This window comes from Hevea brasiliensis, chromosome 8 (genome assembly GCF_030052815.1).
Source record: "Hevea brasiliensis isolate MT/VB/25A 57/8 chromosome 8, ASM3005281v1, whole genome shotgun sequence".
Taxonomy (NCBI): domain Eukaryota; kingdom Viridiplantae; phylum Streptophyta; class Magnoliopsida; order Malpighiales; family Euphorbiaceae; genus Hevea; species Hevea brasiliensis.
Genome location: NC_079500.1, coordinates 9,932,529 through 9,953,834, shown reverse-complemented (window position 1 = coordinate 9,953,834; position 21,306 = coordinate 9,932,529). Strand labels below are relative to the sequence as shown.

The following is a 21,306-nucleotide window of genomic DNA, read 5'->3' as shown; positions in this document are numbered from 1 at the left end:
CCTCTTCCACAATTAGGATTGAAAAAAATAATAATATCTTCAACTTTGATGCTTAAGTTTTAATTCATCAAAAAATCTCACTTTCTGAAAATTTTGGTTTTTAAGAAATAATTTATTTAATTTCAAGTAAATAATTTATTTTTTTTAAAAATAAATAAAAAATAATCTTTCATTTTTCTAGTAATGATTATTTACTTCCAATTAAATAAATCAATTTTTTTTTATATACTTTTTAAGAATTTAAAGATTTCTAACTTATTTATCCAATTAAATAAATACCCTTTTTAATGTAGATAAATAGGATTTCAAATCCTCACTTCCTTCATAAAACTTTCATAGATGGAACTAATACAATGTGCACACCTTATTCATAAACAATAGAAACAGAGGTTTCATTTGTGGTGTGTTCACCTATCTATGGTCTTGTTGACAGCAGCACCTCCTCGATCAATCTGTCTAAATTTATATATGAGCTACCGTTAGGAGCTGTGGCCTCCTCTGCTTTTCTCTTCCACTCTAATGCCTTCTTTTTCATTTCTTTACCCTTCTCTCCCTCCATTAACTCCTTTAGAAGCTTCTCCACTTCATCTCTCTTCACGTTATAATCTATCTCCATGCCAATACCCCAATCATTGCAAGCAAACCTACAGTTAGTAGGCGTCTCACCAATAAATGGCCAACAAAGCATTGGCACTCCGCTTGACAAGCTTTCAATCGTCGAATTCCAGCCCATATGGCTTAGAAACCCTCCAATTGATGGATGTTTTAGGATTTGTTCCTGCTGACACCAGCTTGCCATCATACCTCTTTCTTTGCTTTCATCAAGGAACTCTTTTGGCAAAATTGCGGATTCACCTTGGACAAGATCAGGCCTTATTATCCAGAGGAATTTTTGTTTGCTGTTAGCTAGTCCCCAAGCAAATTCTACAAGTTGTTGCGGGGTGATGACAATCATGCTGCCAAAATTTACAAAAACGACTGAATTGGGCTCCTTGGAATCAAGCCATTGGAGACACTCAGTGTCTTCTTTCCACAGATTGGAACTGATGGATGCTACATCATTCTCTGAAGAATTTTCACCAAGAAGCAACTGGAGAGGACCCAGGGTGTAAATTGGAGGGCTGAACATAGATGAAAGACCAAGCAAAACTTCATTTTCTAACTCATCATAAGTATTTAAAACAATGGCTGAAGCTTTTGAGGCTCTCTCTATCTCTCTAATCGCAAATTTTAGCATTGAATCATTTCCATCTGTTATGCGAGTTATAGTCGGCAAGTCCCTCAGGCGAATATCTTTCATACCTGGAATCCAATCGATGGTAGTCTCCAGATACCCATTTGTTAAATAGCTCACATCTGCATATAAAATCAGAGAAATCTTGTTAATTACTTAAAATTACATCAAAATTCCAAGGTGGCTTTTAATCAAATCATGACTCGTACCTTCAAGTGGTACTAGGCCTCTTTCAATAAGATTCTTAGAATTTGCATAGCCTAAGAATCCACAAGCACTTGTAGTCCAAAAAAGAACATCAGGGACTCCAATTTCTTCAGCAGCTTTAAGAGTAAAAGTCATGATACCATCGGAGATTATGCAAGAAACTGGTGGAATATCAGAGGACGAGTTAAGTTTAGCAAGAAGCTCACGGAATGGGACTAAGCAATTCGTTGAGGTAGCCTCAACAAGAGATGCAATTTCTTGGCTAGCATCAGCATCAGTCGGAGGTAGACCGTCCTGGATGGTTTCAAAGACAAAGTCAGGAAGGCCAGGAAGGGAATTGGAGCCTCTAGACTTAAGCAAGCGTCTCTGGTTATGCTCAGTGTGAACAAAAGTAATGTAAAAGCCACTGTGATGGAGTAGTTTTGCTAGTTTGAGCATTGGGTTTATGTGACCCTGAGCTGGGTAGGGGATGCACACTGCATGAGGCTTGCTCATCCCAGGAATATCCATATCTCTCTGTTTCTTTAGTGGGCGGTGGAGTTGCTTAGATAATACAGAATGCAATATATAAAAATCCCTGGAAGACCAGGATGTAGACGTGCCGTGCGGTTCAAGATATAAGTCAAAATAAATGTCAGCCACCGAATAAAATATTTGTTTGATTTATTTAATTTTTATTCTTATAAAATTTACCTCGTTTCTATAGGAAAGCTTCAATTAATATGAATTGGTTTTGTTCAAAGAACATCATATAACTGATGTGCCACAGGTGTGGGGCTAGAGTGCAAATTCTAGTTGGCCACAGATAACTGAGTTGCCAAGAAAGGAAGCAAGTTTGACAAGTCAAAATTCAAAAGCTCCTTGGAGAAGAGTGGCTGCCAAGCTCGCATGGACTCCCAACTCAACTTGCTTTTGACCAAGTCAAAATTTTATATATATATTTAAATTTAATTTGGCCCCCTCAAATTTTGTGGCAAACTCACAAGTCAAAAAAATCTCCTAATAATTAAAGGATTTTGAAAATCGCTTTTTATTTAAGTAGTTTGACCTTTTTAAAGCAGCTTTAATTTCTTTCTTATTTAGGATTTTTCATTATTTTTAATTAATTTTTTTTTCTAGATTATTAGAGAACATATGTCTATAAATAAGCATTTATTATGTAATGTTTAGGAGCTTTATGAGTTCAATATAAATTCAACTTTGTGTTATCAAATTTTAATCTTATCAACTTTTGTGTTGTAGTAAATTAATCTTAGATTTATCTCTTTTTAAGAGTGAAGTCTACTCTTAATTGATTGAACTTATTTTACAGTGTTATAAATTTATCGAAGGGACTTCAATTATCACCCTTTTTTGTGATGTGTTTATTCACTTATAGCAAGAATTTTTGCAAGTTTATCTTTTTTTTTTTTTTTCTTTTCTTAGTTAAATTATGTAATGCCCAAAAAAAAAGAAATAAACAATTAATTAATTGCATTATTTGAGATTTATTTTATTATTTAAAAATACTCTTATGAAATTATTTTGAAGCTCTAAAGTTAAGTTTTGAATTTTAATTTTAAATGTATTTAACTTAGAATTTTATTATAATATTATTTTATACTAATAGCAAAAATGATAAATATATTATTGTACTCCAAAAATAAATAGTGTCTTAACTACATAAAATTGATTTTAATTAATGTTTTACTATTCATATATTAAATATATTTTAAATTGTTGTTTAATATATTATGTGTATTATTATTATTATTATTATTAAAATTAATTTAATTATGGTATAGTATTTTGGACTACATTGAAAATAATTTTGGACCCTATTAAAAAAAAAGTTTAAGGATTTAAATATAAAAAAAAAGGAAAAAAAAAGAAAGTAAAAAAGGGACGTCTAGCAGACACCGCTCCCCTCACTCACCCTCTCTCTCTCTTTTCTTTTTTTTTTTTTTAAGCCATAACTTCCTTCTTCTGTCACCGTTTCCAGCGTTCTTAGTATCAAAACGCTCCTCTCTTCATGGCATCGTGTACATACCAAGTTTACGTGGTATCGTTTCTCGATTTGTGCGAATCAAACTTCGAAAGTTTTATCCCATTTTAATTTTTGGGCTAGATTTATCTCAAACCGTAAATCCTACCAAAAATCTGAGACTACCAACACGTCTTACACGTCGAGAGTTTTGCGATAACACTAATTTGGAATTTTTTTTGACACCAAAAATTTTATGGCCCACGAACTTATCTGTAACAACCCAATTTTTCTAATAAAATATATTTTATTTTTCTTTTATTAACCTAATAATCTATTGATATTTTATTCATGAATTTAAATTAATATTTTCACAATGGTAATTTTTGTTAAATAGGTATCATTTTTGTTTTTCATATATTATTATTATTATTATCATTGTTGTTTTAAATTGAAAGCTAAAATTTCAAACAATTAAAAATTTGGACTTAAGTGAATAACTCATGAAACTTGAGGGACTAATAGTGTAATTAAAAGTATAAAAAAAAAAGCCATAAACCCAAAAACGCAGCAAACCCTCCCCCCCCCCCCCCAGCTCCCTTCTCTTTCCCCCCGACTCTCCCTCCTCCCTCTCGTTTTTCTCCTTGCCGGTGAGAAAACCCCTACCGGTGACCACTCCAGCGTCGACCGATCCATCTCCAGCAGCCATGGACGCCGGCCAAAGCTCATCCAGCTGCCGGAATGAAGAGAGAAAAGAGTGGAACCCGTGCGATGGGGAGAGGACCATCCAAGGCCGTTTTCAGTCATCTCTGACGACGGAAAGACAGGGGACACCGGCAGCGAGCTTCTGGCAGCACTGGGTTCCTCATTTGACCAAGACTCGCCGATTTTAATGGAGTTTTCCGGCAAGAAATGAAGAGAGAGAAAGTGACTATAGCGGCTTTCCGACCACTTTTCCGGCGATCCAACCGTCGAATCAGAAATCCGAGACCACCGATGGACTCAAGATGACGAGATCTTCAAGATAGGACCGGTCTCGCTTCGATTGAACACCGTTTGAAAAAGGCGATAATAGACGGTCCAGATCGCTTGGTGAGATTTTTAAACTTTTTTGATTTCCAAAATTTAAAAATAATTTTATAATAATTATTAACACAATTTGGACTTAATTTAGGTGCAATCCGATCAAGGATAGCTCACCGGTGCCGGGATCGCATTTTCAGCCAGATCTGGCAGCCCGGTAGCCCGTCTTAGAACATGGTCAATATTACAGTCAATCCTAGCATTTTCAGACGTTTTGGACGCGTCCCAGGTGTCAGAATTGGTATAGGTAAACCCGAACTCCAAGTTGTTCATTTCTGGCTAAATAAAATTCATAAAATATTCATGGGTAATTAGAAAATTAAAATTCCTTTTGCATTACCTTAGTAATGTTGGTAAAGACCGCAGGGTAAAGTTTTAGAATTTTTAGAGCTCATATGGATAGTTTTTGCAAAAAGGGTTAATTATAAGGACTAAACTGTAATTTTTTATATTGTAATTGTTGATTGTTGGATGGGCCCAGGAGGGGCCTTGTGATGTGATTGATTTGTGATTGTGTGATTGGTGGATATAGAAGTGTATTTTAAAACCTTTTGCAGGTTGAGTAGATCCTACGTATAGGGGAAATTCTGCAGGATTTCCGACATAAATTAGGTTGTCTGTTTTCTCTTTAGAGTTTTATTTTGACTTAGTACTAATAAATTTATAATTTAATTATTAGATGATCGATGTCAGCTATTTTTCTCCATCCAGCAGCCACAACAGTCCTCGGTGTAATATGAGTTAAATATTAATTTTAATTATAATTTTGAAATTATTATATGTTCAAGCATGTCCATGCATCACTTATAAATATGTATTTATGTAGTTAAACACTAGGCACGTTTTATGTTGCATTCATAATTATTAAAGTGCCATGGATGTTGTTGTGGTAATTTAGAGCAGTGTGTGTGAGTTGGCGTGTGTGTGGTATGGTGTTGGCTATGGACAGGATGGGTAAACACGGCTTGAGATCTTCGCTAGGACCCTGTCCTTCGGGGTAGACACGGCTTGAGTTCTTAGCTGGGACCCTGATTTGGTTTATTAAGCGAAAGGCTGGCTTGAGTTCTTCGCTAGCACAGGTTGGATTAAGAGGGCTGTATAGGGGATCAGCTCTCAAATATGTATTGTTTGACATTATCGAGTGTGTGAGTGCTCCAAATTACCTTTTTGTTGTTATGATATGAAAATTATGACGATGTTGCATTTCACTTCACAGGGTACATTAGCTTTAGATAACTATAGAGATTATGGTTAAAATTGATATTTTACTCTCTGAGTCGAACGTTCACTCCTGTTCACCATATTTTTTTCAGGCTACAAGAGGAGACCTTTTTCAGAATAACCTGTCCCTTTCCTCGCAGGTTATGAAAAGATTACTTAATTGTATTATTATTCTCTAAATTTGTAATTTAGGACCCGCATGTACTAGTAATAGCATTAATCCTGTCAGGGACTGCATGAATTTAAATTTTTGTATTAACAAATGAAAAAAATTTTATGAGTCTTGAATAGTTTGTAAATGATGTAACAGGGTTGAGCTGGAATTCCCTAATTTTAGTTTTGGATAATTGCTGGACCAAAGTTGGCACGAAATAAAATTATAACAATTTAATTTAAATTATTTTATATGCATATTGGGCCTAAATTGTGGGCCTGGTTATGGGTTTGAGAACAGTAAGGCTTCCTACGGGCCTCGGGGGCTTTATGCCGGCCCAGGTCCTAGTGCCGGTCCGACCCATAGGTTGGGTCGTGACATTATCAGTAATTTTTTGAGTCTTTAATGAGTCTGTTGAGTTAAATAGAAATTATATTCTAACTTCTTGTGTTGTGAACTTCGTGGAGGTATTTTTATTTTGAGAAAATTCCATCGGTGACCGGGACAGCATTTTCAAGCCAGACACATGAGCTGTTGGACCCACTTCAGAAGTGGGTCTATATTACAGTGCTTTTCACCATTTTCAAATGCTCTAGACACGTTTCAGGTGTTAGAATTGGCATAGGTAAACTTAAACTTCAAATACACTATTTTACCTAAGGTTGAGTTTAGAATAAAATTCATAAAATATTTATGGATAGCTAGAAAATTATGATTCTAATTGTATTAGTATAATAGCATTGCTAAAGACTGCGGGGCATGATTACAGAATTTTTTGGGTTAGTTTGGATAGTTTTTGCAAAATGTTAATTATAAACTTAATAGCTAAATTATATAGTTATATAAGTTTTGACTGGTTTGGTAGGCCCAGAAGGGGCAGTATATTGTTGTTGTGCTATGGGCCTGAGGTCATTAGATTAGTAAGTGTGTTTGAGTTATTTTGTAGGTTGGGTAGGTCCTAGTTACTGGGGAAACTCTATCGAATTTCTAACATAAATTTAGGGTGTTTCTTTAAGTCTTTGTTTTGTTTTAATATTAATAAATTTATGATTATAATTGTTTAGGTGATCCGAGTCAACCATCATTCTCTTCTTAGCCGCCTCAGTGATCTTTGGTTAATTAGTGAGTAGATATTGATTTTGTTTATAGTTTCAATGTTAATAATTTATATTCAAAGCATGCCCATACATTCACATATATGTATGTATATATCTAGTTAAATGCTAGGTACACTCTTTTATTGCATACTTTATTGAACTTGTTTGTGGATGTCACCTTATGGTAATTTGAAGCTGTGTGCGTGTGTTGGTGTCTGTATGGTATGGATGTGGACTTGAGCAGAATGGGTAGTCGCGGCTGGAGCTCGACTCGGTAGGACCCGATCCTTATATATGGATAAGTCGGGGTGAATACGGCTTGAGTTGATCTCGTTGACTCCCGCACCTGGATTATTAAGAGAAAGTTTGACTTGAGTTGACCTCTTTGGCAGGCATTGAAATTAAGTGAGCAATATAGGAGATCATTTCTCATATATATATATATATATATATATATATATATGTATTGATATGCCACATGGGTGTGTGAGTGCTCCAAATTATATTTTGTGCGAGTATTGTTTAAATTATTTGATACTATGTGATTATGTTGCATTTCATATCTAGGAAATGCATTAGATCTAGATAGTTCTAGAAATTATATTTAAAATGAATATCTTATTCTATGAGTCGAATGCTTACCCCTGTTCAACTATTTTTCCTCAGGTGACAGGTAGACTTAGTTTTACTTTTATTATCTTTATTTAATTTTATAACTCTGCATGTACCAGTAGTTGTATTATTTTTATATGGGGTTGTAATAACTAAATTTTTAAAGTTGTAAACTTATTTATGTGAGAATGCTTGGATGTATGTAAAATTTATTGAGGATTGTGAAGGTGAGCTGAGCTCCCCATATTATTGTTTTTATTTACTTAAAGGTCGAGTGAGTAATGCTTCTCGTTGGGTAGTCCAATTTATGGCCGAACTCTGTTCGTTTATTTACTTGAAATTGGGCTACTGTTTTGGGCTCTATGAATGATTAGAAATAGTTAGGCTTACTACAAGTTTTGGGGACCTTATACTGATCCAAGTCCTAGTACCGATCCGACCCAAAAATCGGGTTGTGACAAATTATTACTTTGTTAATTGCTCATTATTTACCTTTTTTTCATAAAATATCAAAATCACAAAAATATATTTATAGTTGAATTCTACTTCAATAAATTGCAAACAATCCCAAAAATGGTAAAATGTATTTTATTATTATTAACTAAGATTAGTTGTGATATTGAAAATGAAAATTAGAGAATAAATCATTACTTTTTATTAATTAAGAAATTATATAACTAAATGACATATAATATGTATGTTTGAGCAATTCTTTTTATTTTTATTTTTGTACTTTAGTGTAACAAATTTCTTTATCAATAAAAATGGATGTTATCTTTTATTTGTAATCTTATTAAATTTAAATTTTTCAAGAGTGTTAATCCAAAATTCATATCTAAATTAGAACTAGAATTAGATCGGACTAGATCAATCGAAACTGGAATTGCTTTAAAACTGGATTAAAACCATGATCGAACTGAAATCCGTTTGAACCGACTAAATCTAGACCAGTTATAGTTCAAATCCCAAGGGCCAATGTCACGACCCAACCTATGGGCCGGACCGGCACTAGGACCTGGGCCAGCCTAAAGCCCCCGAGGCCCGTAGTAAGCCTAACTGTTCATTAACCCAACTCTAAGGCCCATTTGGGCCCAATATCAAAAAAACAAACGGACAGAGTCCGGCCATAAAATGGACTTACCAACGGGGAGTTTTCGACTCACCCGACCTGTAAACACAATATATAGTCAATTGGGGAGCTCAGCTCACCCTCCACATACTCATCAACATAATAATAAATGGGAGCTCAGCTCCCTCATCCAATCCATCAAACATGCATAGCATATTAAGTTTACAGGTCCCAAAATAATAATTTAGTTTACAGACCCAAATCAAATAACATTTCTAACACATGCGGAAATTCTAAGATTTAACAAGTTTATACAAACAGTAATAATTGACCTGCGAGGGAGAAAAGCAGGTTAACCAAAATAAAATCCTCCTGTAGCCTGAAAAACTATTGAACAGGAGTGAGCGTTCGACTCAGAGAGTAAAATATCAATTTTAACCATAATCTCTATAACTATCTAAAACTAATGCACCCTGTAGAGTGAAATGCAACATCAACAACATTTTCACATCATAACATCAAAAAGGTAATTTGGAGCACTCACACACCCTGTAGTATCAATCATAACATATGGGAGCTGATCCCTATACGACTCTCTTAAATCCAACACGGTGCCTGAATTACTCAAGCTCGGACTTCCACTTAATAACCAAATCGAGGGTCCCAATTACTCAAGCCGTGACTACCCCTCGAAGGATCGAGTCCCAAATTACTCAAGCCGTGGATCGCCTGGCCCTATCCATAGTCCACACCACATCACACGCACGCCAACGCACGCACACTGCTCCAAATTACCACAACAACAACCATGGCACATCAACAGTTATGAATGCAACATAAATCGTGCCTAGAGTTTAACTACATAAATATATGCATATAAGTGATGCATGGGCATGCTGAACATATAATAATATCGAAATTACAATTAAAATTAATATTCTACTCACAGACTTGACGATGGTCACTGAGGCGGCTGGGCGGAGGAAGAAGGTCATCTGCTCACCTGACAATTTTATTACAATCATTTAATAAATTTGACTCAATACAAACAAAGAAAAAGACCAATACGTCCTAAGTCGTGCCGAAAATCCAGCAGAGTCTCCCATATATCTAGGACCTACCCAACCTGCAAAATGGCTCAAAACACACTTCTATATTCACAATCCATATATCCACAGTTCAATCATATCACACAGCCCCTCCTGGGCCCATCAAATCAGTCATCCATCACAATACGCAAAATTTCAATTTAGTCCTTGTTATTGATCATTTTTACAAAAATTGCCCAAACAAGCTCTAAAAATTACAAAACTTTGCCCCGCGGTCCTTAGCAATATTACTAAGCTATTGCAAAAAGAATCGTAATTTTCTAAGCTACCACGAATATTTTATGGAATTTTAATCCTATTTAAGCACTAGAAAATTACGAAAAGCAAGGTTCGGGTTTACCTTTGCCGATTCCGACTTCGGGAACGCGCTCGGGATGTCTGACAATGGGGGGCTAGCCAAAACCTCGGTCCAATTCGGAGACTTTTCCGGTAACGGGTCTGTCTTGCCCGAAATTTGCAGACCTGGTCAACTGTCGAATTTTCGCGAATCGAGGATACCTACACGAAGCCCATAACACGGGGGTTAGTACATAAATTTTTTCAGAATTTTCTAAGCTCATTAAATGCTCGGAAAAACACTGCGAAGTTTCGTGGGACCCACCGAAAAACGGTGTCGGAAAAATTTGAAATTTATGTCGTTGCGAAGCTCTTGACGAATGGAGTGTGCTGGTGGCCTCGGTTTTCTCGTGGGATTCACGGTTTTCGAGAAATCTAGCCCAAAAGTCGAAATGGGCTAAAATCTTCCCGAGCAAAAATCGGACAATCCGCTCGATGGATTTCGGTGTTCTTGGTGTCTATGGAAAGCTCTCGCCGAGTAGATGATTTTGGACACAAGACCCGGTCCAATTGGTGGCCGGATCGGCCGGATTTGGCCGGGGAAGTCGAAGAGGCGCGAGCGTGGGGCGTGGCGCGTTTTCTCGCATGATTTGGCCACCGGCAGCGGCTACGGCCGGGGTCGCGTGGCTGGCGGCGGCGATCGGGTGGGGAGGAGAGAGAAACGAGAGAGAAAAGGGCGAGGGACGACGCGCGCGGGGAAGAAAAAGAGAAGAAGGAAAAAGGCCGGTCCGATTCGACCGGTCCGATCCTGTCCGGTTCGATTCGGCCAGTTCGATTCAGAATACAAAATTTTGAATTTTTACTCTGCCTCGGGACCGAAAACGAGGTCCAAAAATTCCGAAGAAATTCCAGAAAACTCAGAAAAATACGTAGACTCCAAATATATTTTTAGTTTTGCCACGTAGTCTTTAAATAAATTTTTAAAAATCATTAAAGTTTATATTTTCGAAAAATCGAACCCGATTTTTAAAATCCGAAAAATCTCAAAAAAATTCCTAAAATTTAAATAAAATTAAAATACCAAAAATGCTCATAAAATTTAAAATTTTGGGGTGTTACATTCTTCCCCCCTTACAGAAAATTCGTCCTCGAATTTTACATAAGGCAGAATAAAGCACATGATTATACATTGAACAAGTAAGGGTACTTGCTACGCATGTCCCGCTCTGACTCCCAGGTGCACTCTTTCACTGACTGACTCCTCCACAAAACCTTAACCATAGGGATCTGCTTTGATCTCAGCTGTCTCACTTGGTAGTCCACTGGCTACAGGCTGCTCCTCAAATGTCAAGTTCTCTTTTAGCTCTATCACATCCGGTAAAGACATGAGAAGGATCGGGAATGTATTTCCTGAGCATGGAGATGTGAAACACGGGATGAACGTGAGAAAGGTTGGGTGGTAGCTCCAACCGGTAGGCAACTGCCCCAACTCTATCAGTAACCTCAAAAGGTCCAATATACCGAGGTGCCAACTTGCCCTTCTTTCCAAATCTCATGACTCCCTTCATTGGAGAAACCTTCAGAAATACATAGTCGCCCACTTCAAACTCCACATCCCTTCGTCTGGGATCTGCATAACTCTTCTGCCTACTGAAAGCTATTTTCAGTCGTTCCCTGATTAAGGGAACCATCTCTGAAGTGTACTGCACTGTGTCTACATCATGCACCTTCGCTTCCCCATTTCTGTCCAACACAGAGGAGACCAACAATTTCTTCCATAAAGTGCCACATAGGGTGCCATCCCTATCCAGGAGTGGAAAAACTTGTTGTAGGCAAACTCCACCAAACCTAGCAGCACATCCCAAAGACCTCCAAAATCCAACACACACATGCGAAGCATGTCTTCCAGTTGTTTGGATTGTCCTTTCACGTCCGTCCTATCCGAGGGTGGAAAGCCGCATCGAAGTTCAATCGTGTGCCAAGTGCCTCCCGCAACTTTCTCCAAAATCGAAGTGAATCGGGGCCCTCTGTCGATATTATGGGCGGAACTCCATGCAATCGACTATTTCTCGAATGTAGAGCCGCATACTGTGCCACAGAGTATGTAGTCTTTACAGGTAAGAAGTGAGCTGATTTGGTCAAGCGGTCTACAATTACCCATATCGAATCATATCCTCGCGTGGTACGAGGCAACCCAGTCACAAAATCCATAGTGATCATTTCCCACTTCCATTCTGGGATAGGGAGCTCTTGCAGCTTCCCTGACGGTCTCTGGTGTTCAAACTTCACCTTCTGACAAGTCAAGCACTTGGACACAAAGTCCGCTATGTCTCTCTTCATGCCATTCCACCAATAGCTATCTTTCACATCATGGTACATCTTGGTGGAACCTGGGTGGACACTGTACAGTGTGTAGTGTGCCTCTCGCATGATTTCATTCCTGAGGTTGTCTACATCGGGCACACATATCCTAAAACCTTGTACTAGGGCACCATCATTGGCAAATCCAAACTCACCACCTTCACCTTGTTGTACTCTTTCTATGATCTTCATCAATTGTTGGTCTCTGTGCTGGGAAACTCTAACTCTGTCCCTCAAGTCTGGCCTCACTGAAAAGTGAGCCAACAATACCCCCTCATCTGAAAGATCTAGGATTAAACCTTGATCCATCAACTCATGTACCTCCTGAATCAATGGTCTCTTCTCTCCTGAAATGTGCGCTAAATCGCTGGAAGATTTTCTGCTCAAGGCATCTGCCACAACATTGGCCTTTCCAGGGTGGTACTGGATGGTGCAATCATAGTCTTTCAGAAGCTCCATCCATCTCCTCTGTCTCAAGTTTAAATCCCTCTGCTGGAAGATGTACTTCAAACTTTTGTGGTCGGTGTATATCTCGCACACTTCACCATACAGGTAGTGTCTCCAGATTTTAAGTGCAAAGACTACAGCCGCCATTTCCAAATCATGGGTGGGGTAGTTCTGCTCATGCCTCTTCAGCTGTCTTGAAGCATAAGCCACTACTTTTCCATTCTGCATCAAAACACACCCTAGGCCAACTCTGGAGGCGTCACAATACACGGTGTATCCTTCACCACTCACAGGTAGTGTCAACACAGGGGCAGTGGTTAGACACTCCTTAAGCTTCTGGAAACTCACCTCACAGTCATCTGTCCAAATGAATGGAACATTCTTCCTGGTCAACTTAGTTAGGGGAGCCGCTATCCTGGAGAAATCTTGTACAAAATGCCTATAGTAGCCAGCTAAACCCAGAAAACTTCGCACCTCAGTGACTGTTGTAGGCCTAAGCTAATCAGTTACAGCTTCAATTTTCTTGGGATCCACTTGAATGTCGTCAGTAGAAACCACGTGTCTCAAGAATGAGATGCTTTCTAGCCAAAATTCACATTTTGAAAATTTGGCATATAGCTGGTGCTCCCTCAACGTTTGCAACACCATCCTCAAGTGCCACACGTGTTGTTCCTCGGTCCGAGAGTATACCAGAATGTCATCTATGAATACGATGACAAAACGGTCCAAAAATGGCTTGAACACCCTGTTCATTAAGTCCATGAAGGCTGCTGGTGCATTAGTGAGTCCAAAAGACATCACCAAGAACTCATAATGACCATATCTTGTCCTGAAAGCCGTTTTGGACACGTCCTCATTCCTGATTCTCAACTGATGGTAGCCTGATCGCAGGTCTATCTTGGAAAAGAATCTAGCTCCTTGAGTGATCAAGCAGATCATCGATCAGGAAGTGGATACTTGTTCTTCATTGTCACCTTGTTCGGTATGCGTAGTCAATGCACAACCTCAATGACCCATCCTTCTTTTTCACAAATAGAGCAGAGCACCCTGGGGTGAAGTGCTCGGACGTATGAAACCCTTGTCCAAAAGCTCCTGTAGTTGCTCCTTGACTCTTTCAATTCTGCTGGTGCCATCCTGTAAGGTGGCATGGATATGGGGTTTGTACGGCACAACATCAATACAAAACTCTATTTCCCTTCTGGTGGCAACCCCGAAGCTCCTGCAGGAAGACATCCATAAATTCTCGACAACAGAACATTTCCCATGCCGACACCTTCTACGGATGTATCTCTCACCAATGCCAAATACCCTTGGCATCCACGCCTCAACATTTTTCTAGCACTAATTGCGACACCAAATTATATGGAGCCACGCTCTGTCACCATCAAAGCTAAACTCTTCCACACGGTATGTGGAAATACACCTTTTGTTCTGCGGTCTAAAGTGGCATAGTGAGTTGCCAACCAATCCATCCCCAAGATTACATCGAAATCCATTCTTGGTAGAGGAACCAAGTCTGTGGGAGGATCTTTCCATCCACTACTCTTTGGGCTACCGGAAAAACCATATCTACATCTATGTTGTCACTAAGTGGGGTAGCTACCGACAAAGGGCATTCTAAGGTTGTAGGGTTTCTACCCAACCTCATGGCAAACACAGGGGAGACAAATGAGTGCGTAGCACCCGGATCTATCAAAACACGAGCCTCATAAGAACAGACCAGAAGAATACCTTACAAGCGCATTTGAAGCTTGAGCATCCCGGTGGGTCGGGGTGAAAACTCGAGCTTGACCCCTACCCCGAGTGGCGTAACCACGATCGACTTCTACCTCTCGACCGCCTCCAAATCCACGTCCCCCTTGTCCTCGGCCCTGTTGGCCACTGAACTGACTGCCTGCCATGTTGGAAGTACCCGGATACAACTGGCGAGGAACATTTGCAATAGAACCCTGTGACCCCATCTGTGGCTCGCTGAACATGGGGCATTCCCTAGCAAAGTGACCTGGTTGGACACACCTGAAGCATACTCCTGATCCCATCAAACAAGGTCCTGAATGTCCTCTTCCACACTGTGCACAAGGTGCCAAGGAGGATCCTGAACTGGACCAGGCTGCTGTACCCACCGTGACCATGCTTTGGATCTGCCTGAGTGCAGATCCTCGTGGTCTGTGTCTAAAACCACTTCTCTTGCTCCTACCCTTTCCTCTGTAATTACCCTGGCCACCACTGTCCGGAGTACCCATGGAAGGGACACCTGAGGAACCCTCTGCTCTGTTTTTCTTTGCTCTCCCACTGTCATCCGTAGCATAGTTAATCTCAATCTGTCTGGCTCGATCAACCACCACATCAAAAGACTGATCAGACATCATGGCCAGGTTTGCATACCTCCTGTCAAGCCCCTTTAGGAACCTCTTCACCTTCATAGTTTCTGTAGCTCTTCTTTGTAGGGGCATATCTGCTCAATTCGAAGTGCAGCATATTCATCTCTGGACACGCCATTCGTCTTAAGGCCTCAAAGGCCCACTTCGATCTCTGAAGCTTTACGCACAAACCGATTGATAAAAGTTCCTGGCCGAGCCCATGTCAATCCCTCCATCCGGGGTAACACGTAGTCATTCATCCATTGTCTAGGCATAGGCCCCATGACATGCTGTACACACTCTATCAATCTTCTATCAGTCAATCGTAATTACATTTCTGCTGTCTGCAGAATCCGAAAACCGATATGCATCGTCTGACACATCATAAGTACCAGGCACCAACTTCTTAAAATTTATGATCTGTTTGTAAGGTTCCCCTCTTGGTGCGGTGGACTGCTGCTGCTGTGGAGGGTGGACCATATACTGCGCCATCATGTCGATGGTTCTCTGCAGACCAGCTAGAGTAGCTGCCATGGGGTCCATGGGACCCTGTGCCATGAAAGACTGTTCCTGAGCGTGGGTAGTTGCTCTTACTTGAGCGGCTCTAGGCCTCCTACCCGCCTCCTCGGGCGGCGCCTCATCTGTCGACACCTCGTCGGGCACATGCAGTTACAGTGCGATGGCGGCTCTCACCTTCTACACATTTTCTGAAATTCAGCGGCATTAGCCCACAAAATTCAAAGCGCACATTGCATGACTCTATAGACTCATATTTACACAAAATATATGAAGCAGAAACTAGAAGCAAAGACGACAATGCAAGACGAATATGGACCCTATTTTTCCGCATGTGACTCCTATTTGACTTTTCCCAACACTTTAGACAACATTCCCTAAGAATCTGGAGACTAAGCTCTGATACAACATTTGTCACGACCCAACCTATGGGCCGGACCAGCACTAGGACACAGGCGACCTAAAGCCCCGAGGCCCGTAGTAAGCCTAACTGTTCATTAACCCAACTCTAAGGCCCATTTGGGCCCAATATCAAAAACAAGCGGACAGTCGGCCAGAAAATGGACTTACCAACGGGGAGTTTTCGACTCATCCGACCTGTAAACTCAATTTATAGTCAATTGGGGTGCTCAGCTCACCCTCCACATACTCATCAACTTAATATTAAATGGGAGCTCGGCTCCTCATCCAATCCATCAAACATGCATAGCATATTAAGTTTCTGAGTCCCAAAATAATAATTTAGTTTTAGACCCAAATCAAATAACATTTCTAACACATGCGGAAATTCTAAGATTTAACAAGTTTATACAAGCGGTAATAATTGACTGCGAGGAGAAAGCGAGTTAACCAAAATAAAATCCTCCTGTAGCTTTGAAAAAATATTGAACAGGAGTGAGCGTTACTCGAGAGTAAAATATCAATTTTAACCATAATCTCTATAACTATCTAGAACTAATGCACCCTGTAGAGTGAAATGCAACATCAACAACATTTTCACATCATAACATCAAAAAAGTAATTGGGAGCACTCACACACCCTGTAGTATCAATCATAACATATGGGGTGATCCCTATACGACTCTCTTAAATCCAACTCGGTGCCGTGAATTACTCAAGCTCGGACTTCCACTTAATAACCAAATCGAGGGTCCCTGAATTACTCAAGCCATGACTACCCCTCGAAGGATCGAGTCGGTGAATTACTCAAGCGTGGATCGCCTGTCCTATCCATAGTCCACACCACATCACACGCACGCCAACGCACACTGCTCCAAATTACCATAACAACAACCATGGCACATCAATAGTTATGAATGCAACATAAATCGTGCCTAGAGTTTAACTACATAAATATATGCATATAAGTGATGCATGGGCATGCTGAACATATAATAATATCGAAATTACAATTAAAATTAATATTCTACTCACCGACTTGTGATGGTCACCGAGTAGTGGGCGGAGGAAGAAGGTCATCTGACTCACCTGACAATTTTATTACAATCATTTAATAAATTTGACTCAATACAAACAAAGAAAAAGACCAATACGTCCTAAGTCGTGCCGAAAATCCGGCAGAGTCTCCCCTATACCTAGGACCTACCCAACCTGCAAAATGGCTCAAAACACACTTCTATATTCACAATCCATATATCCACAGTTCAATCATATCACACAGCCCCTCACAGGCTCATCAAATCAGTCATCCATCACAATACGCAAAATTTCAATTTAGTCCTTGTTATTGATCATTTTTGCAAAAACTGCCCAAACAAGCTCTAAAAATTACAAAACTTTGCCCCGCGGTCCTTAGCAATATTACTAAGCTATTGCAAAAAGAATCGTAATTTTCTAAGCTACCACGAATATTTTATGGAATTTTAATCCTATTTAAGCACTAAAAAATTACGAAAAAGCAAGGTTCGGGTTTACCTTTGCCTATTCCGACTTCGGGAACGCGCTCGAGACGTTTGACAATGGGGGCCTAGCCAAAACCTCGGTCCAATTCGGAGACTTTTCCGGTAACGGGTCTGTCTGGCCCGAAATTTGCAGACCCGGTCAACTGTCAAATTTCCGCGAATCGAGGATACCTACACGAAGCCCATAATACGGGGGTTAGTACATAAATTTTTCAGAATTTTCTAAGCTCATTAAATGCTCGGAAAAACACTGCGAAGTTTCGTGGGACCCACCGAAAAACGGTGTCGGAAAATTCGAAATTTATGTCGTTGCGAAGCTCTCGACGAATGGAGCGTGCTGGTGGCCTCGGTTTTCTCGTGGGATTCACGATTTTCGAGAAATCTAGCCCAAAAGTCGAAATGGGCTAAAATCTTCCCGAGCAAAAATCGGACAATCCGCTCGATGGATTTCGGTGTTCTTGGTGTCTATGGAAAGCTCTCGCCGAGTAGATGATTTTGGACACAAGACCCGGTCCAATTGGTGGCCGGATCGGCCGGATTTGGCCGGGGAAGTCGAAGCGGCCTGAGAGCGTTGCGCGTTTTTGGCCGTTTAGCGGCCGGCCGGTGAGGTGGGCGGTGGTGGCGGCGGTGGAGTGGGGAGAGAAAGCGAGAGAGAAAAGGGAGAGGGACGACGCGGGAAGAAAAAGGAAGAAGGAAAAAGGCGGTCCGATTCGGCCGTCCGATCCGATCCGATTCGGTCGGTTCGATTCAGAATACAAAATTTTGAATTTTTACTTTGCCTCGGGACCGAAAACGGGGTCCAAAAATTCCGAAAAAATTCCAGAAAACTCAGAAAAATACGTAGACTCCAAATATATTTTTAGTTTTGCCACGTGGTCTTTAAATAAATTTTTAAAAATCATTAAAGTTTATATTTTCGGAAAATCGAACCCGATTTTTAAAATCCGAAATATCTCAAAAAAATTCCTAAAATTTAAATAAAATTAAAATACCAAAAATGCTCATAATATTTAAAATTTTGGGGTGTTACATTAGGAATCATAAATTCTAAAATACTAGATTGAAACTAGATTCCAACTCCAAACTAGATGAAAACTGACCATTAACCAAATTTAAATGTATCCACATATTAATTTAATATATTCAAAATAAATAATTCTAAAATTCTCTTAACGAAATCAAATCATAATTGATAATTAATGCTTCTACTTTCATCAATTTAATTACTTTTATTAAACAAAAAATAGTGATGTATACATCTCTCAATTTAATTTATAAAAAAAGTTGAGATTCATTCTATTAAAGATCGGTGTGATCATATAATGAGGTCATTGACCAACCTTTCGAAGTTACTATAAGAAGAACCACCAAGATTTGTGGCAACTTGAGCTTTCCTCTGCCAATCCATCGCCTTGACTCTCATTTCCTTCCCTTTCTTTCCTTCCATCAACTCCCTCACAACCTGTTCAACTTTCTCCCTCTTGACATCACTATCAATCTCCATCCCAATCCCCCATTTCTCACATGAATACAAGCAATTCGTCTGTTGGTCAGCGAAAAAAGGCCAACAAATCAATCCGACTCCTTGACAAATACTCTCCAAGGTAGAGTTCCATCCACAATGTGTCAAAAACCCTCCAACTGAAGCATGACCGAGAACTGTCTCTTGGGGACACCAACCGACAAGTAAACCTCTACCATTTATTTCATCCATGAAATCTTTGGACATTATCTTCTCTCCACCATCAAGAAGGTCTGGCCTAATCACCCACAGAAATGGGTACTTGCTATTAGCAAGTCCCCAAGCAAACTCCTTCAGCTGCTCTTGACTCACTGTAATTAGGCTTCCGAAGTTTACATACACAACTGATTTGGGCTCTCTTTTATCTAGCCAACTTAAGCATTCATTGTCTTCCTTCCACAAATTTGATTCAATGGACTCAAAATTTGGTGAAGAAAGATTTTGCTGAAGCATTGATAATGGGCCAATGGTGTACAACACTAGAAATGCGGTGTTTATCACATCCAAGACCTCTTTGTCTAGCTCATCAAATGTGTTGAGGATAAGCCCCTTAGCTTTCATGGAATTGTTGAGTGATTTTAAGTTGTAATTGAAGAATATGTCATTTGGATCTGTGGTGCGGATGAAGGTTGGTAGATCTTTTAATCGGATTCCTTCCATTGCAGGTATCCAATCAATTACATTATCAAGATATCCATTAGTCAAGCAACTAGCATCTGCATTTTGCATATCATTAACAATTATCAACGCATGCAATTTATCAAAAAATTTCTTCACTTTTACATTAAAATTTAAAATAAACACTTACCACTAAATTGAATCGAATCAACTTATTAATATCTGTTTGGAATTGAGGTTTGAGGATCAAAATTATTTTTCAGAAAAAAAATAATTTTAAATACTTTTGAAAAAAAAAACTATTTTTATTTTAGCATTGTTATGATTAAAACTTATAAATTTAATTTTAAATTATTTTTAATACTCTTTAATTAGTATATTTAAAAATATATATTTTTCTTAATAGCAATTTCAATAATAATGCTAAATAACTTCTTATAATTTCATGAGTTAAACTGGTTTTAAAAAATTAATTTTGAGGCAAATTCAACATGCCTAACAAGTTTAAGGTGCAAATCAAAACTTTAATGCTCCCTAAATTATTAACCTCTTTGCTATATAGAAATTATTTTTTATTCTAAAAATAATCCTCATGAAAGGAAAAAGAAAGAAGAAAGAGAAAAGGAAAAGGAAAAGAGAGAGGAATAGAAAGATTTTACCTTTTAGTGGAACAAGGCCTCTTCTCTTGAGCTCTTCAAAGTGAAGATAACCCAACATGCCAACAGCACTAGGAGTAAAAAGAATCATCTCTTGAATGCCAAATTCACAAGCAACCTCTAAAGTGAAGCTCATCACACCATCAGAAATAATGCAAGAAACAGCAGGCAAATTCGATGAGCCATTAAGTTTAACTATGAGGTCCCGAAATGAACGCCGGCCATGGTCCGGCAAGGTTATACAGAGGTGTTGTAAGTCTTGATGCCTCGCTGGCTAGCCTCCGGCAGACCATCGGAGATAGTTTCAAGCTGGAAATCATGGAAGCCCTTGAGAGAATCAGGACCTCTGTTGCTGAGAATGCTTTGGTAGTTGAATTCTGTATGGACAAAGGTGATGTGGAAGCCTCTGAAATGAAGTAGTTTTGCAAGTTTTAGCATAGGGTTTATGTGGCCTTGAGCAGGAAATGGAATACAAACTGCATGGCGTTTCAAAGACTCCATTGATATTGGTTTCTTCAAAGAGTGAAAGAAAAAGAAGAGCTTCCATGGAAGATTTTTTTTTCTTCAAAAAGAAAAAGAAAAATATATATATTTTTTTAATTATTGATTCAAATCTTATCTTATATAATCTGAAACTTACTTTACATGTCAAATATAAAGGATTTATTTTTAGATTTTATTAATTTTAAATTTATTTATATATATTTTTTATATAATTAGATACTATTGAGATTTAAATCAAAATCTCACTCTCATCAAGAGAGTGGTCAAAAAATGTGGCTAGCATTATTGATTTGTTAAACATGCAAAAGATTTGCCACATCGTTTCGGGATATGCTCTTTGCCAAAGATAATAATTGTTATTGTTAGTTAATAATT

General features: G+C 39.0%; 1 protein-coding gene, 1 long non-coding RNA gene and 1 pseudogene across 2 annotated transcripts; 1 reads left to right on the top strand and 2 right to left on the bottom strand.

Moving 5' to 3' along the window:
- Positions 1 to 290: 290 nt before the first annotated feature.
- Positions 291 to 1,996, bottom strand: LOC110651246 (7-deoxyloganetin glucosyltransferase). Its single transcript, XM_021806516.2, has 2 exons — positions 1,444 to 1,996; positions 291 to 1,356 (listed from the first exon to the last, which is right to left on the bottom strand). The coding sequence occupies exons 1-2, from the start codon at positions 1,949 to 1,951 to the stop codon at positions 416 to 418; spliced, it is 1,449 nt and encodes a 482-aa protein (XP_021662208.2). The 5' UTR covers positions 1,952 to 1,996; the 3' UTR covers positions 291 to 415.
- A 2,013-nt stretch (positions 1,997 to 4,009) lies between these two features.
- Positions 4,010 to 6,069, top strand: LOC110651244 (uncharacterized). The gene is made up of 3 exons (XR_002494114.2): positions 4,010 to 4,496; positions 4,579 to 4,734; positions 5,801 to 6,069. It is a non-coding gene; the product is annotated as an uncharacterized LOC110651244 (long non-coding RNA).
- Positions 6,070 to 18,840: 12,771 nt separating this feature from the next.
- On the bottom strand, positions 18,841 to 20,991 carry LOC131182480 (7-deoxyloganetin glucosyltransferase-like; annotated as a pseudogene).
- Positions 20,992 to 21,306: the final 315 nt, after the last annotated feature.